This window comes from Phocoena phocoena, chromosome 9, assembly GCF_963924675.1.
Source record: "Phocoena phocoena chromosome 9, mPhoPho1.1, whole genome shotgun sequence".
Taxonomy (NCBI): Eukaryota; Metazoa; Chordata; class Mammalia; order Artiodactyla; family Phocoenidae; genus Phocoena; species Phocoena phocoena.
In genome coordinates, this window is record NC_089227.1 from 73,316,104 (window position 1) to 73,334,498 (window position 18,395).

General features: G+C 35.9%; 1 protein-coding gene across 1 annotated transcript in view; it reads left to right on the plus strand.

Annotated features, from left to right (window-relative positions):
* CAPZA2 (capping actin protein of muscle Z-line subunit alpha 2) overlaps positions 1–18,395 on the plus strand; it is a 56,854-nt gene that overhangs the window by 26,858 nt on the left and 11,601 nt on the right. Inside the window, exons 3-5 of the mRNA XM_065884373.1 lie at positions 2,223–2,274; positions 13,365–13,428; positions 17,528–17,734. Coding sequence (XP_065740445.1) covers positions 2,223–2,274; positions 13,365–13,428; positions 17,528–17,734 — 323 coding nt within the window. The remainder of the gene's footprint in view (positions 1–2,222; positions 2,275–13,364; positions 13,429–17,527; positions 17,735–18,395) is intronic.

Consider the following 18,395-nt stretch of genomic DNA (forward strand, 5'->3'; position numbering starts at 1 on the left):
GAAAAGATTTTCACTTACTATTCTTACCCTGAATTAAATGCCCAACAGATTTGTTAATCAGAAAGACCCTGAAAGAATGTATGAGTCCCAGAAATTGCTTTTCTAAGTCTCATTGGAAATTGATGTTGAGTTGATATGTTCTGTGTTGACGTACAGTAGGCATTTTGGATGAGGACTTGGGCATTCAGGATGAGCCATTCAGTAGACCTGGGCTGGAACTGTGGAATGGAAATGGGAATATATATGTAAGTTTTAAATGAGGGAGTATTTTAGAGTGAGAAAGGAGTTAAGTATTTGAGGGGGAAATCTCATATGCATTTGGTTATTTTCATGCTATTTTTGTTGATAATATTAACATCAGAATGATTCCATTGAAGCCACAAATTTTAGAATTTCAGAGTCATAAAATCTTGTCAGATCAGTGGTTCCCAAATGCTATTTCCTAGATTGGCTATGTAAGAATCATTAAAACGTAGATTTCTGGTCTTCATTCTCAGGAACTGTTGTGTTATCTGGGCTGGAGCTCTGAAATGGATACTTTTTTGTTTTTTAATTAAGACTCCCACCCACGCATTGTTCTGATGTGTGGTCTGACTTGAAACCACATCCCTTCTTAAGAGTAGTTTTTATTTTATTCAAATTATTCTCTATTTCTTTCACTGTATTCTTCATATGATAGAAGTTTGGACTTCTTTTCCAGAGTAAAGATAACTGGATCATGTAGACACGTTGCTTTTAAATTATTTTCCCATTTAGGTAGAACTGAAAAAGATATACTACCTACCATGCAATACTGCTGTTAATGATTATGCTTTAAATATTGAAGATACAATAATATATTTATCAAATCGAATTCCCAGTTTACTTTGTGAGATAAGAATACCTATAATTGTAAATGTCTGTGTTTTAATTTTTTAGGCAGAAGCTTCCATTGTTTAAAATCAGTTAACTTAGAAACCAAATTAGTATTATTTTAGTGGTTAGCCAGATGCTGTTTTTTAAATTGGGACTTACTGCTACAAAGAGGTATGTGAATAGGCAATATTTTTTTTTTGGAATAGCTTTTATTATTTTTGTAAAAATGATTCATAGTCATTCTAAAATTTCCAAAGAGCAAAAAAGAATCTAAGAATCACACAAAATTCTACCCTCTCTTCTCCACTGTTTGAATGAAATACTTCCAACATTTCTCAATTTAGACACATATATATAACATTGCATAAATATCATACTGTACATGCTGGGTTTTCCCCTTCTTGTTTATTATATTATGTATATATTTCAAGTTGATAAATACGTATCTACATTATTTCTATTGGATGCCCAATTTTACACTATTTATAAGAACTATTGTCTGTTTATGTTACATTTAACCAGTTTCTTAATAGAAGGTACTTAAGTTATTTGTGTTATTTTCATTTAATGAAAAAAATTAGGATACTTTGTTATATGTACTTTATGATAGCAATTATGTAAAACAGCCAAGTGTATAGGGAAAATAATGAAAGAAAGTACATCAAGACTAGAGTAGAATTTTGTTTGTTTTTTGGTGAAATTATGTGATTTTTTTTCCAATTAAAATTGTAGTTTTAAAGTTGTGTTTTAATGATTAAAAAGCACGTGTCTACATAGTTGAGTCTGAAGTTAGGACAGAGTTAAGAATCAACAACCAAAGTGAGATTACTAAATCAAATAAAGTAGTTATCCATATCTAACTCAACACATTCATCTGTTGTTGAACATGAGCTGTCTGAGAAACAAAATGCCTACATCTGTACTGCATTCACAAGCTGTTTCTTGTTTAATCACTTTTTCCATAGAGCAGATTCATTTGAAACTCATGATAGTATTGTCAGACTGAGAGGCATAGTGCTCAGTCTTCGGCAGATCTTATCACACCATCTTCTTGGTGTAGCTTATCTCCACTTTAGTTCTTTGGAGACATGTTATAGTCTGCCTGCATTGACTATTAAGAGTATGAAATAGCATATTTTTATCTCATTCCATCTGCTATTTCCTTACCAAAATCTTTTCTTTTTTTATTTATATCATGATATGTTTTTGTGGTTATTTTGGTCATCACAGTGATATTTTGATCTCCCATACATGTTTTGGGGGGTGGGTAGGATACTGACACATGACTAAAATAACCTAAATTCATTCTATAGAAATTTCAAATATAGGAAAATAGTAATATAGAAAAAATAACGTTTGTTTTGCAGATGTTCGGTTACTGCTTAATAATGATAATCTTCTCAGGGAAGGAGCAGCCCAGTAAGTATTATGCATTATACTAACATAATTAAAGTGACATGGGAAAAAATATTTTAAAAGTGGTTTTTAGGTACTAATCCATGAAATAGATATTTGCACATCAAGTTCAAATATATGTAATAATATGTATGTACTAGGTTAGAGGAGAAATATTTTTCATCACAGGATATAGAGACACAATCATAACATGAAATTCTCTATTCATTGTGTGTTTGGCAGTGGCTTATATACTCAATACTGTATTTTGACATTTGCAAAGTTGGATAAAATTATTTTAAAAACTTTGATTTGTGAAATTGTGATACTTTAAATTTTATGCAGGTTTTACTTTCTGTTAAATGCTTGATCCTAATAGATTTTTGAGAAGGGCCTACTGTATAGCACAAGGAACTATATTCAGTATCTTGTAATAAGCTATAATGGGAAAAAAGTCTGAAAAAGAATATATATATGTATGTATAGCTGAATCACTTTGCTGTACACCTGAAATATCGTAAATGAACTGTACTTCAGTAAAAAGAAATAGATTTTTGAGGGTTAGGAGCTTATTTTATTCATCCATAAATACCTAACATAGTATCTGACACATATTTACTTAATAAGTATTTATTAGATTTGTGAGTGATTCAAAGAACTAAGCAGTTCTAAATCCTAGTACATCATCTTTGGACCAATGACCACAATCATGACTTGCCACAACTATCTTAAGATTTCAGAGAAATAATTGGTTCTCTTTCCCTCTCCCACCTCCCTGAATAAGGCCTGTGGACCCGTATTTTAGGCTAATGGACTCCATTACTCATTTGAAAATGAGGAGATTAAACGTTCAGGTGCCTTACAAAGAGTGTTCAGTATCATCCAGTCACCTACTTTCATCTTAGTGTACTACCCAAAATGTGAAGTCCTGACTGATGGGGGAAATTTGCTCTAATTCTATTTTTGTAATGTTTGTAAGGCTTTATTGAGTCAATTTGTTAATCCTAATGAAGGTAGAGGTTCAACAGACTTCTAGACATACCTGATTTTGCTTCTGATTTAAATTCCTGTTATTTTTTCCCCATTTTTAAATTGAAGTATAGTTGATGTACAATATTACATATGTTATAGGTATACAACATAGTGAGTCACAATTTTTTAAAGTTATATTCCATTAATAGTTACTGCAAAATACTGGCTATATTCCCTGTGTTGTACAGTACATCCTTGTAGCTTATTTATTTTATACTGTACATAATAGTTTGTATTTCTTAATCCCCTACCCTTATCTTGCCCCTCCCCACTTCCCTCTCCACACTGGTAACCACTAGTTCTCTATATCTGTGAGTCTGTTTCTGTTTTGTTATATTCACTAGTTTGTTGTATTCTTAGATTTCACATACAAGTGATATACAGTATTTGTCTTTCTCTGACTTACTTCACTTAGCATAATGCCCTCCAGGTCCACCCATGTTGTTGTAAATGGCAAAATTTCATTCTATTTTATGGCTGAATAGTATTCCATTGTATATATTTACCACTTCTTCTTTATCCATTAATCTGTTGATGGCCACTTAGGTTGCTTCCATATCTTGGCAATTGTAAATAATGCTGCTACAAACATTGGGGTGGATGTATCTTTTTGAAGTAGTGTTTTTATTTTCTTCCAGTATATACCTAGGAGTGGAATTGCTGTGTCATGTGCTAGTTTTATTTTTAGTTTTTTGAGAAACCTCCATACTGTTTCCCACAGTGGCTGTACCAATGTACATTCCCAGCAACAGTGTGGGACGGTTCCCTTTTCTCCACGTCCTCTCCAGCATTTGTTATTTGTGTTCTTTTTGATGATACCCATTCTGACAGGTGTGTGGTGGTATCTCACTATGGTTTTGATTTGCATTTCCCTAACGATTAGCAATGTTGAGCATTTTTTCATGTGCCTGTTGGCCATCTGTATGTCCTCTTTGGAAAAATGTCTATGTTTGTCTTTTTGCTGTTGAACTGTATGAACTATTTATTCTGCATATTAATTCCTTATCAGTCATATCATTTGCAAATATTTTTTCCCGTTCATTTTGTCTTTTTGTTTTGTTGATGGTTTCCTGTTCTGTGCAAAAGCATTTATGTTTAATTAGGTCCCTTTTATCTCCTTTGCTTTAGGAGATGGATTCAAAAAAATATTGCTAAGATTTATATAAAAGAGTGTTTTTCTCTAGGAGTTTTATGGTTTCCAGTCTTACATTTAGGCCTTTTTTTTTTTTTAATTTTATTTAATTTATTTTTTTTATACAGCAGGTTCTTATTAGTCATCAGTTTTATACACATCAGTATACATGTCAATCCCAATTGCCCAATTCATCACACACACCCCACCCCTCTGCTTCTTTCCCCTCTTGGCATCCGTACATTTGTTCTCTACATGTGTGTCTCAATTTCTGCCCTGTAAACTGGTTCATCTGTACCATTTTTCTATGTTCCACATATATGCGTTAATATACGATATTTGTTTTTCTCTTTCTGACTTACTTCACTCTGTATGACAGTCTCTAGATCCATCCATGTCTCAACAAATGACTCAATTTTGTTCCTTTTTATGGCTGAGTAATATTCCATTGTATATATGTACCACATCTTCTTTATCCATTCATCTGTCAGTGGGCATTTAGGTTGCTTCCATGACCTGGCTATTGTAAATAGTGCTGCAATGAACATTGGGGTGCATGTGTCTTTTTGAATTATAGTTTTCTCTGGGTATATGCCCAGTACTGGGATTGCTGGATCATATGGTAATTCTATTTTTAGTTTTTTAAGGAACCTCCATACTGTTCTCTATAGTGACTGTATCAATTTACATTCCCACCAGCAGTGCAAGAGGGTTCCCTTTTCTCCACACCCTCTCCAGCATTTGTTGTTTGTAGATTTTCTGATGATGCCCATTCTAACCGATGTGAGGTGATACCTCATTGTAGTTTTGATTTGCATTTCTCTAATAATTAGTGATGTTGAGCAGCTTTTCATGTGTTTCTTGGCCATCTGTATGTCTTCTTTGGAGAAATGTCTATTTAGGTCTTCTATCCATTTTTGGATTGGGTTGTTTGTTTCTTTAATATTGAGCTGCATGTGCTGTTTATATATTTTGGAGATTAATCCTTTGTCCGTTGATTCGTTTGCAACTATTTTCTCCCATTCTGAGGGTTGTCTTTTTGTCTTGTTTATGGTTTCCTTTGCTGTGCAAAAGCTTTTAAGTTTCCTTAGGTCCCATTTGTTTATTTTTGTTTTTATTTCCATTACTCTAGGAGGTGGATCAAAAAAGATCTTGCTGTGATTTATGCCAAAGAGTGTTCTTCCTATGTTTTCCTCTAAGAGTTTTATAGTGTCTGGTCTTAAATTTAGGTCTCTAATCCATTTTGAGTTTATTTTTGTGTATGGTATTAGGGAGTGTTCTAATTTCATTCTTTTACATGTAGCTGTCCAGTTTTCCCAGCACCACTTAGGGAAGAGACTGTCTTTTTTCCATTTTATATTCTTGCCTTCTTGGTCATAGATTAATTGACCATAAGTGTGTGGGTTTATTTCTGGATTCTCTATTCTGTTCCATTGATCTGTGTATCTGTTTTTGTGTCAGCACCGTACTGTTTTGATTACTGTAGCTTCATAGTATAAGTCAAGTCTGTGAACATGATTGCTCCAGCTCCATTCTTCTTTCTCAAGATTGTTTTGGCTATTAGGGGTCTTTTATGTCCTTTTATCTTTTTTTTTTTTTTTTAAGAAGATGTTGGGGGTAGGAATTTATTTATTTATCTTTGCTGTGTTGGGTCTTCATTTCTATGGCAGGGCTTTCTTTAGTTGTGGCAAGCGAGGGCCACTCTTCATCACGGTGCGCAGGCCTCTCACTATCACGGCCTCTCCAGCTGCAGAGCACAGGCTCCAGACGCACAGGCTCAGTAGTTGTGGCTCACAGGCCTAGTTGTTCCGTGGCAAGTGGGATCCTCCCAGACCAGGGCTTGAACCCATGTCCCCTGCATTAGCAGGCAGATTCTCAACCGCTGCGCCACCAGGGAAGCCCACTTTTATCTTTTAATAGCAATTTGTATTTATTATTTTTTATTGTGGGGAAAATATACTTAATATGAAGTTTAACGTTTTAACCATTTTTAGGCACACATTTCCTTGGCATTAAGCACATACACATATTTGTGTAACCATCACCACCATCCATCTCCAGAACATTTTATTTTCCCAAACTGAAACTCCATACCCTTTAAGCAATAATTTCCCATTCTCCCCTCCTCCTAGCCCTTGTGAACCATCATTCTATTTAATGTATGAAGTGGAGTCATACAGTATTTGTCCTTTTGTGACTGATTTATTTTACTTAGCAGAATGTCTTCAAAGTTCATTTATGTTGGAGCATGTGTTAGAATTTCCTTCCTTTTTAACACTGAATGTGTGTGTGTGTGTTTATATACATATATATATATATATATATATATATATATATATACACACACCACATTTTGTTTATCCATTCGCATGTCAGTGGACAGTTGGGTTGCTTCCACCCATTATTATATTAAAGTACATAATAAAAATCAGTTTACTTGATATCTTTGACTTTAGTTATTAGTTTCTGGGTGAATGGCCTCTTATTCCTAAGTTCTTTTAACCTTTTTAAGTTATATATACCCAAGTAAAATTAGTTTTCTTTACAATAGCATATAGCATGTTGACAAAAGTCTTACGGAAGTAAAGAAAACATACAATGTTTATGAACTTGTAACAACAGTACTTTCATTTATTGTGTTGTTCATCGTTGCTTATTTCCTCTTTAGTTCTTCTAGGTCCTTGTTAAATGTTTCTTGCATTTTCTCTATTCTATTTCCAAGATTTTGGATCATCTTTACTATCATTAGTCTGAATTCTTTTTCAGGTAGACTATTTCCTCCTCATTTGTTAGGTCTGGTGGGTTTTTGCCTTGCTCCTTCATCTGCTTGTGTGTTTTTCTGTCTCCTCATTTTGCTTATCTTACTGTGTTTGGGGTCTCCTTTTTGCAGGCTGCAGGTTCGTAGTTCCCGTTGTTTTTGGTGTCTGTCCCCAGTGGCTAAAGTTGGTTCAGTGGGTTGTGTAGGCTTCCTGGTGGAGGGGACTAGTGCCTGTGTTCTGGTGGATGAGGCTGGATCTTGTCTTTCTGGTGGGCAGGTCCACACCTGCTGGTATTTTTTGGGGTGTCTGTGGCCTTATTACGATTTTAGGCAGCCTCTCTGCCAATGCATAGGGTTGTGTTCCTGTCTTGCTAGTTGTTTGGCACAGGGTGTCCAGCACTGTAGCTTGCTGGTCGTTGAGTGGAGCTGTGTCTTAGCGTCGAGATGGAGATATCTGAGAGAGCTTTCGCTGTTTGATTTTACTTGGAGCTGGGAGGCCTCTTGTGGACCAGTGTCCTGAACTTGGCTCTCCCACCTCAGAGGCACAGCTCTGATGCCTGGCTGGAGTAGCAAGAGCCTGTCATCCACACGGCTCAGAATAAAAGGGGGAAAAAAAAAGAAAGAAACAAAGTAGAAGATAAAATAAAATAGTTATTAAAATAAAAAATAACTATTAAAAAGTTTTTTAAGTAAAAAAAAAGAGAGCAACCACACCAACAAACAAGTCCACCGATGATAACAAGTGCTAAAAAATATACTAAGAAAACAAAACTAGACTTAAAAAAAAAAAAACAAAAACGGACTGACAGAACCATAGGACAAATGGTAAAAGAAAGCTATACAGAGAAAATCACACACACAAGCATATACATACACACTCACAAAAAGAGAAAAAGGGAAAAAAAATATATCGTTGCGCCCAAAGTCCACCTCCTCAATTTGGGATGATTCGTTGTCTATTCAGGTATTCCACAGATGCAGGGTACATCAATTTGATTGTGCAACTTTAATCCGCTGCTCCTGAGGCTGCTGGGAGAGATTTCCCTTTCTCTATTTTGTTTGCACAGCTCCCGGGGTTCAGCTTTGGATTTGGCCCCGCCTCTGCGTGTAGGTCACCTGAGGGCGTCTGTTCCCGCTCAGACAGGACAGGGTTAAAGGAGCAGCTGATTCGGGGGCTCTGGCTCACTCAGGCTGGGGAGAGGGAGGGATACAGATGTGGGGCGAACCTGCGGCGGCAGAGGCCAGCGTGACGTTGCACCAGCCTGAGGTGCGCCGTGCGTTCTCCCGGGGAAGTTGTCCCTGGATCCTGGGACCCTGGCAGTGGCGGGCTGCACAGGCTCCCCGGAAGGGAAGTGTGGATAGTGACCTGTGCTTGCACACAGGCTTCTTCGTGGCAGCAGCAGCAGCCTTAGCGTCTCATGCCCGACTCTGGGGTCCGCGCTGTTAGCGGCGGCTCGCGCCCGTCTCTGGAGCTCCTTTAAGCAGCGCTCTTAATCCCCTCTTCTCGCACACCAGGAAACAAAAAGGGAAGAAAAAGTGCGGCAGGTCCAGACTTTCTGCCGGCCAGCCGTGGTGCACTAACCCCTTCAGGCTGTGTTCACGCCTCCTCTGTCCTCTCCCTGCGAGCAGGCCCCCACCCCCACCCCCGCCCCGGCGGGTGAGCAGACAAGCCTCTCGGGCTCGTGAGTGCCGGGTGGGCACTGATCCTCCGTGCGGGAATCTCTCCGCTTTGCCCTCCACATCCCTGTTGCTGTGCTCTCCTCCTCGGCTCCGAAGCTTTCCCCCTCCGCCACCCGCTGTCTCCGCCCGCGAAGGGACGTCCTAGTGTGTGGAAACCTTTCCTCCTTCACAGCTCCCTCCCACTGGTGCAGGTCCCGTCCCTATTCTTTTAATATTTGTTTGTTTGTTTGTTTGTTTATTAGCTGTGTTGGGTCTTCGTTTCTGTGCGAGGGCTTTCTCCAGCCGCGGCAAGCGGGGGCCGCACTTCATCACGGTGCGCGGGCCTCTCACTATCGCCGCCTGTCTTGTTGTGGAGCACAGGCTCCAGACGCGCAGGCTCAGTAGCTGCCAGCTCACAGGCCTAGTTGCTCCGCGGCACGCAGGATCCTCCCAGACCAGGACTCGAACCCGGGTTCCCTGCATTGGCAGATTCTCAACCACTGCGTCACCAGGGAAGCCCCGTCCCTATTATTTTGTCTGTTTTTTATTTTTTCTTTTGCCCTACCCAGGTACGTGGGGAGTTTCTTGCCTTTTGGGAGGTCTGGGGTCTTCTGTCAGCGTTCAGTAGGTGTTCTGTAGGAGGTGTTCCACGTGTAAATGTATTTCTGATGTATCTGTGGGGAGGAAGATGATCGCGTTTTACTCTTCCGCAATCTTCCCCTTCCCCCCCCCCCAGTACTTTCAAAGTAACCTTTTCCTCTGAGTTCTCTGTGGTAAATAAATGTGTGGGTTGTTTCATGTAGGTGCAAAAATTAGTGAATTTTTTTTAAAGTTAAGGAAATGAGAAACTTCGTTTGTTTTTTAACATCTTTATTGGAGTATAATTGCTTTACAATGGTGTGTTAGTTTCTGCTTTGTAACAAAGTTGTTTGTTGAAAGAAGAGTTTTTCCCCTGCAGAGTAAAGTTTAATGAAGGTCAGAAAAATATTCATAATTATATAAGTGGTATGAAACAGTTACACATTTGAATAAAAAATGATGAAAGCATTGAAATTTTATTTGTCCAAAGGAGTATTTATCTGATGACTGTTACATTTAAATAAATTGGAGTTCTTTTTAAAATAATTGGAATAATTTCTCTTTTATTATGAACCAAATTTCAGGGACAGTCTTGGTCCGTGTTTCAAGAGGTATATACATTAAATGCCTGATATTCTGATTTTTTAAGGAGATTTTAGTCTTTGAGGAAATCAGTACCTAATGATAAAACAAGATGTTTATAGTATGACCTCAAGAAACATCAAAACCTTCAGTAGAATCTTCAGGTTTTCTTGCATGTGGTTATAGTCTCAGTAAGTGATTGCTAACTAGATGAACAAGAAGAGAAAGAATTGATTCTTTTAGTTGACTTCAGTAGTGGTCTTTGTACAGAAGAATTTCTCAAAACTCTTTGTTCAAATTCATTTTGCAGACATCTGAAGTTATCTGTGAAGTACAGAAATACACCTTAAATCATTGATTGACTTTAGAATTATATTACTCTGGTTCACAGTGTCCTGTCTGTGAAATAATTTTCAAACAAACATGCTGTTACCCCCATTGTTCACTTGACTTGGTTCTGAATTACTTCTGAAATACCTCCAAACCTGGTTTCATCCTCAAAAGATAATGTATCACCTGTCATTGAGACTGTCCAGACCTATATAACATAAGCTTGGAAAGCATTATAAAAACATTTAAAATGTGTCCTAGTGGCAGTTTCACCAGAGCAAGTGCATAGCCATAGTCCTATTGCTTCTTCAATTGCATTTTTTGATACTGAATTTCTTTTATACAAGTACAGCTCCTTCTGTGTACTTCTTTTCCTCCATTCTTCCACCTTTTTCCTGTTGCTTTAACTCTTTTAATTTTAAATTTATTTTTGAGAAATTCCTCTTCCTATCTTTTTGTAAGGGGGGGGGAAACATGGCTATTCTTAAAAGTGGTTCTAATGGGACATCTTTACTGAAGGGCATAAAATTCAGTGTATTTCATAGTAAAATTAGGCATACTGAAGACTTGGTACTCTCAAGTCTAGAAAACTTTGAAATATCCAGAAATAGCCTTTTATTCAACAGACATATGTATGAATGCCAGACTTCACTGTGATGATGAGACAAATAAACCTCTTAGGGATTTTCCGATGGGGAGTCAGACATGTTGAATTTCTGGCCAACTGAAATAAAATATAGAGGCATATCAAAGACCTTTGGAGCCCAAAGGAAGAAATTTAAAATTTCTATTTAGAGATGGTTTTTGAGCTGAGTTTAAATGATGAAAGCAATTCAAATAGGAAATAAGAGATGATGTGGAAACACATGGTGAAAAGTATAAGATGTGAATGACTAATGGTAAAGGGTATTAAAAAAATCTAAATACAGGAACAGGTGACTTAGAAATGGGTGACTGGGCTACAGAACTCTACAAGGGCGAGAAATTATTGTTTTCACTGTGTCTAATAGAGTGCTTAACACCTAAATATTTGCATGGGTAGAGGGGTAGGTAAATGGATGATGAGTGGGTAAATGGAGTAAGTTTTCTGAACTAGAAGGGACTTGGAAGTCATCTAGTTCAAACCCGTCTTTTTTGTGGATATGGTAAGTGGGGCCCATACTAGCTAATATCAGGGTTCGAACAAAACCTAGATATTCTGTAATCTGACTCCTAGGTTAATGAGTACCTTTCCTGCCATACTGCGTAATTGTCACCTGTTTAACTTGCTTTGAGCATTTAAGATACAGTTTTACTTATTTCATATTCATTGTCTTCTTTTCAGATTTCCTGTTCTTACCCCATTCCCAGATTATAGATGAACGGGGTTTGATATGAGCAGTAAAGGACCCAAGACCAAATTACTATCTAAATTTATTATTTAAATATGTCTTTTACTGGAAAGGGAACCCTAAATTCTAAGTGATTTAGAATACTTTTTAATCTCAAACATACTTTTGAGATAAATTCATTTAAGGGATAGTAACTGCCTGGGTATGTTGGGGCTATTCCTAAGAAAATTACAGTTTTAATGAATAAAGAAAATCTCCCTTTCCCTCCATACGTTTCTATATTTACCCCCATCTTTTTTTGACATGCAGTGTCAGGAATTTGACAGCTAGGAATTTAATCCTACTTTGCTGTTTTTACATTTACTAGTCTCCTGTTAACTCATCAGTAATGCTTTGCTCAATCTCCTCTCTCGAGGAGATTCAGTAGCTAACACCTAAAAATTCAGTGGACATGTTGCCATCCAGAGTAATCTAAAAAGCTTCCAAGTAGATTAGATTTAGAGATGTACTCCTAAATTTAAAAATTCTCAGTATCTTTCCTAGTAAGTGGAAGAAATTTCCTAGGTTATAGACTTAATAAAATACAGTGTGATCTTTATTTTTTAGGTAATTTTTTTGTGCTATGAGAGTTTTTCCTACAAATGTATTATGTAGTTATGTAATACATTATTCTTTACTCATATGAAAGTAGAGAGAGGCTTTATTCTTGGATCTATCTCGTCACCATTTCCTAGTTCAGACTCTCAGCTGTTCTAACATGGACGTTTGCCTAATGATAGCCCAACTGCTTTTCTGGCTCTAGTTGCTCCACCACCCAATTGTCATATACACTGCTGCCAAATTAATCTTCAGAAGTAGTTCGCGGTTGTCTTTTCTCAAAAAGCTTCTGTAATTCTGCTTTGCCTCCCAAATGAAGTAATTTTTCCATCATGCAGGGCCTTTCAGTTGAAGGCAGTAAATATAACTGAACACCTGCTATGTGCCAGGCATTGAGCTTGGTGCTTTCTATGATGTTGGACTTAACCTATCTTCTCCTCTTGTATTTTGCTCATCTTGGTCCCTCTAATTGAATTACTCTTCTCATCCCTCCAATTTCTGCAAGACCAGAGAGCCTACCCATATTATTTCAAGGCCATTTCTCAGTATCACTTCCATTATGATATCACCCCTGATTCTCTTTTCTTCTTACCCTTGCCTCAACAGAATGTAATTATTAAAAATATATGTTCTCTGTGATGTTTATCGGTCATTCTCTTATGGTACTTTCTGCTTTGTGTTATGATTATGTTTATCATAGCTCCTATTCAACTGTAAGCCCTTTGATCTGTCTAATTACTCTTTGCATCTCTCACAGCACCTACTCTGTTTCCCGGTATGTTGTATACTAAATATTAGTATATACTTGAGTAGTTGGATATGTGTCTTATAAGTGGCTAACCTTTACTTTCAGGGTTTTGAAGGAAAGGACTGATTATATTTACTGATTTAATTTTTTTGCTAAGCATTGAAAGCTGGATGTCATTCACTGGTTTTTAAAAAGCCATACCTATATAATATTTATACCTAATATAAGATCAGTAGTAGAGAATTACATTTTTATTTAACTTGCCATGTGCAGTGCAGGAGACTGTTATTTGACAATAAATTGTTTGTGATTTTTTTAAGAACATTAAATACGTAATTTTAAATAATTGACCCTTTTCTTTTTTAGTGCATTTGCACAGTATAACTTGGACCAGTTTACTCCAGTAAAAATTGAAGGTTATGAAGATCAGGTATGTTTCATATAAACACAGGATCTGATATTCTTTATTTCATTTATAATGGTTAGTGTATCCTGCAAGAATTGTGAAGTGGTATGTTTAAAGTTTAAAAAAAAAGCGTTCATTTTAATCATAGCCACTTAGGAGCAAAGTAATTGAAAATGTAGTTTCTTTTGTTGAGACCAATAATGCTATTAGCAGAAAGTTCCTTTTAGAAATATTCAAATGTAATTATTTTAAGATTTTAGAAGGTAATTGCTTTAAATCTACTTTCTTGTTTTTTATAGGAAAAAAATCAATCCTATATTAATCCAAAATCTAGAGTTTATATTAGTAAGATTTATGTCATAATTTAATTGCTCTGGAATTCTACAGTTCTTCATGTGAGTAACTTAGCATTTAGTAATTATTAAATCTTTTCTTTACAAAGTACAAGTTGGAATTACTAAGCAAAGAAAAGCCCCAAAAGTCACTAGCATTCTTAGTTTTTATTTTTTGGTTTACAGTTACTAGTAATTGAACAGTGATTGTGTTTCTGTAATGCTTACATGAAGCACAATTTATATAAAACAATATGAAGAAGGAACTGGAGGTAAAACATAAGAGAGAGTAGTAGCAATTAGTTCTCAGTGGCAAATTATATTAAAGCTTGCATTTGGCATTATTCATTATGTAATATGTAGTCTCGTAGTTATGAGAGACCAGACAGAAGATGACTTATAACTGAAGGGAAAAAGTAAACGTGGGTAGGTAGGTAGGTAGATAGATTTATGCATGTGTGTATACACACACATACATATAAAGGCATGTAGTGTTTCATTTCATGAAGCTCTTAAATTTTTTTTCCTTGGGAGATTTTGTGTTTTGGATTTTTTTTTAAACTGTTATAAACAGTGCTGTATTGAATATCCTCTGGGCACATGGACCATTGTTTTGTTAAGGTAAATCCCTAAAAGAATTGCTGGATCCGGGGATGCATCCTTTTAAAATGTCGGATAGCTCTCAAACTCATTTTATGAACCTACTGTAATTTTAATACTTAAACCTAATAAATATAAAACAAAAAAATCAAACTATACTAATCTCACATATGACTATAGGTTTTAAAACCTTAAACAGATATTAACAAACAGAATCCAGAAATATATCAAAAGAATAATATGCCAAGACTAAATAGAATTTATTACAGGAATGCAGGAGTGGTTCCATGTAAGGCAATATATTGCTCTTATCGCTTAATCAACAAATAAAGAGAAAAACCTTATGATACATCAGTAGACAGTGAAAAGGGGTTTGAAAACTCCAGCAGCTAATCCTCATTACAAAAACCCTAAGTAAAATAGGGATAGAAGAAAACCTCTTAAATATAATATACTGTTTAACGAAAAACAGTAGTAAATATCAAACTGTAAACACTAATATAATTTTAGTTAACATAGAAAATTAGCCAGGTATGTCAACTTATCACCATTATTATTTATCATAAATGGAAGTATAGCAAATAAGACGAGAATGAGAACTCCTAAATCTTTGGAAAAGAACAGAAAACTCTTAGGTGACATGATTTATATATTTAGAAATAGTGAGAAACTCCCATAAATTAACCTCCCAACCAAAATAACCTATTAGACTTAACAGAATTTTGTGAGATGGCTGAATTTAAGGTAAGTGTACAAAATGCATTAACTTTCCTCTATTGTGGCAAGTAGGGACTTTACACTAGTCGTGGTTGGAGGGGGAGGCGTTTCATTTTAAATTGTGGTAATACTGAACATAAACCTTAACAAGAAATGCATAGGATTGTGAAGAAAATGGTGGTTATCTTGAAACACATAAAACAGGTTCTGAGCAAATGGAAGAGCACACTGAATTCCATTTTGAGGTAGAAAGTTAAATTATTTAAAAACTAAAATATGAATTTAATGCAGTTTGATTAGAATCCTGATAGTTTTTTAATTGGTCAAAATTTTCATAAACTTTATATGAAAAACATGCTTGAAGAAACACAAGAAAATGTAAGAGTGGTGAGAGACAATTGCATTGCTAGATAGCAGAAGGTGCTTTACAACCAATGTAAAGTCAAATCAGCGTGGTATTGTGTAGACAAATAGATCGATAGAGCAGCGTATCAAGCCAGAATTTAGTCCCAAAATATATGAATATTTTTATACATGATAAGGTTATAATTTAGACAGACATATAATAAAGGTTATTGGTACCACTGGTTTCTATCAACTACATATGCCATGTAGTTAAAGCAGTCCTCTGTCTTACAATATATAGAAATAAATTTCAGGTGGATTAAAAATTTGTAAAATGACTAGAATTTTAGGAGAAAAGAGTCTTACATGTATAATTAAGGGCAGAGGAAACCATCTTAAATAAGACTGGAAACCCAGAAACTATAAAAGAAAAGATGGACATTTTGCTACATATCAATTATTTTAACTATAGAATAAAACAAATACCTCAAATAAAGGACTCTTATAAATTAGTAAGAAAAAAACCCACCCAGATGAAAAATATTTGCTCACAGAAGAGAAAATGGCCCACAAACTTGGAGATATTTAGACCTGTGAGTGAGAGAAATATAATTAAAGTAATGAGATATATTTTATATTCATCAGACTGAAAAAAGAACTGTATACCTGTTGATGGTGATAATTTGAAGGGAAGCATCTCATATATTGTTTGCAGAAATTGTCACAGCCATTTCTGGAAAGCAGTCTAATTATGTATTAAAAATTAAAAATATACAAACCCTTTACCTACTGTCCTCACTGCTGAGAATCTAGCTAAGAAAAATAGAAGCATCCAGTGGAAATAGAAACATTAGTATGTTAGAATATATGTACAATAATACTTTAACATTTTTAATGTGCCTATCCCTCCTCCCAAAAAGAGAACAGCCTGGAAATAAAGAGATGGTCCAACAGTAGTGGAATGGCAGAATAAATTGTTATACCCACATCATGGGATAGTATGCAACCATGAAAAAGAATGATGAGAGGTTTACCAGTTGACTCTGAAGGATTTCTATAAAGTGTTGATGTTGAAAAAAACCAGATGCAGAAAAATATGTGTGCATTTTCGTTCCTTCTTGTAGAACAGTGGCCAATAAAAGCCCCTGGATGTGTGTGTATGTATATATAGACGTGTATGTATTTATCTGTGTAGGATAATATGACTGAAAAAAAATCAGAAGGGTACATCCTGTGTTTGCATAATTTACATCAAAGGGATGGGTGAGTCCTGACATAGAGTCAAAGATTGGGAGAGTCGCATGGGAAGGAAAAAAAGCAAAAATTTTTAAAAGAAAGCACAGAATGTCAAATTTATGCGTGTATAATTTAAATGCACATAAACAAAGAAATTACATTTGTTAAAATTTGGAAGTCAGTTGAAAACAACAGTCAGTGATTATCTTAATAAAAACAAGCAGCAGGCACTTAACAGTAGATGAGATTGTGGGCCCAGCAGTAATGTAGGACACACTGAAGAGGATTCTAAGTGGATTAAAAACATACCCTTGGGGCTTCCCTGGTGGCTCAGTGGTTGGGAGTCTGCGGTTCGTGCCCCGGACCGGGAGGATCCCACGTGCCGCGGAGCGGCTGGGCCCATGGGCCATGGCTGCTGGGCCTGCGCGTCCGGAGCCTGTGCTCCACAACGGGAGAGGCCACAGCGGTGAGAGGCCCGTGTACAGCAAACAAAACAAAACAAAACAAAACATTCACTTGTAACCCTTCTCATTGGAGGTTATTACCAGTTCCTTAGTTTTGAGGAACTGGAGACTGTCCATAGTTCTCAAAAACAAAACAAAACCTGACTCCAGCAGGGTAATTAGACAATGGATTTTTTCCCCCCCACCAGGTAGCTGGATGTTATATTGGGAGAAAATCAGATCCACTGATCTGAGCTGCATGAGAGCAGCCTCATTGTCTTTATAGTCTGCTCATTTGAAGTATTATACTTGGGCCATATAGTTAAACCAGTTGCTTGGAATAGAATTATTTTATAGTTTTAAGGAAAAAGTTCAAGTGAATGTATAATATATCAGTATTTAAATGCTATTTTAAATATTTTTTTTCCAAAATTCATTGCATCATTGAAGGTATTGATTACAGAACATGGTGACCTGGGAAATGGAAAGTTTTTGGATCCAAAAAACAGAATCTGTTTCAAATTTGATCACTTAAGAAAGGAAGCAACTGATCCAAGACCATACGAAGCAGAAAATGCAATTGAATCTTGGAGAACTTCAGTAGAAGCTGCTCTGCGAGCTTATGTAAAAGAACATTATCCAAATGGGGTCTGCACTGTAAGTTATCCAGTGTGCACTTTTTTCTTTTGTATTATGTAAATATGACGGTGATTTTGTGATATCTTGAAATTTATAGTAACTTACAGAATGGACATTTTATAATTTAATATTCCTTTTTTTGAAGTAAATATTTCTAAGAATGTTTACTATTTTTTTCAAGAAACTTTAAATAGTAAATGTATTATGATAGTCAAAAATGGAAAAATGGTTGTACCTTGAATTAAATCCAAGTAGTAATTCTCATACATTGATTTGAGGAACTTGATATGATGAGATTCTTTAATGTCATGTTCATGACTCATCTCCCTAAGTTTACATCAAACTTCTTTTCATTAAATTACAAAATCTTAGAACAAATAAAATTATTTGGAAGTGAACTCTTGTCCTCGTGTGTTTTATAATCAAATATCTTAAGGTTTTAAATGTGGTTCTTTCATAGGTTTAACCTATTTTTTATTTTCAGGATAAAATATGATAGAAAGTAGGAGTACTTTTTTTTTCTTTCATAGCGTGTGCCTAGCTATGCTTTTTAGTCCCCCACATTTGTGTTTCTGTGATCTTCTCCATAGCCAGTGATTTTTTGAAATGCAAATCAGACCATGAAAGCTCCTGCTTGAAATTCTTCAAAGATTTCGTGTTGCACTTAGGATAGAGTCCA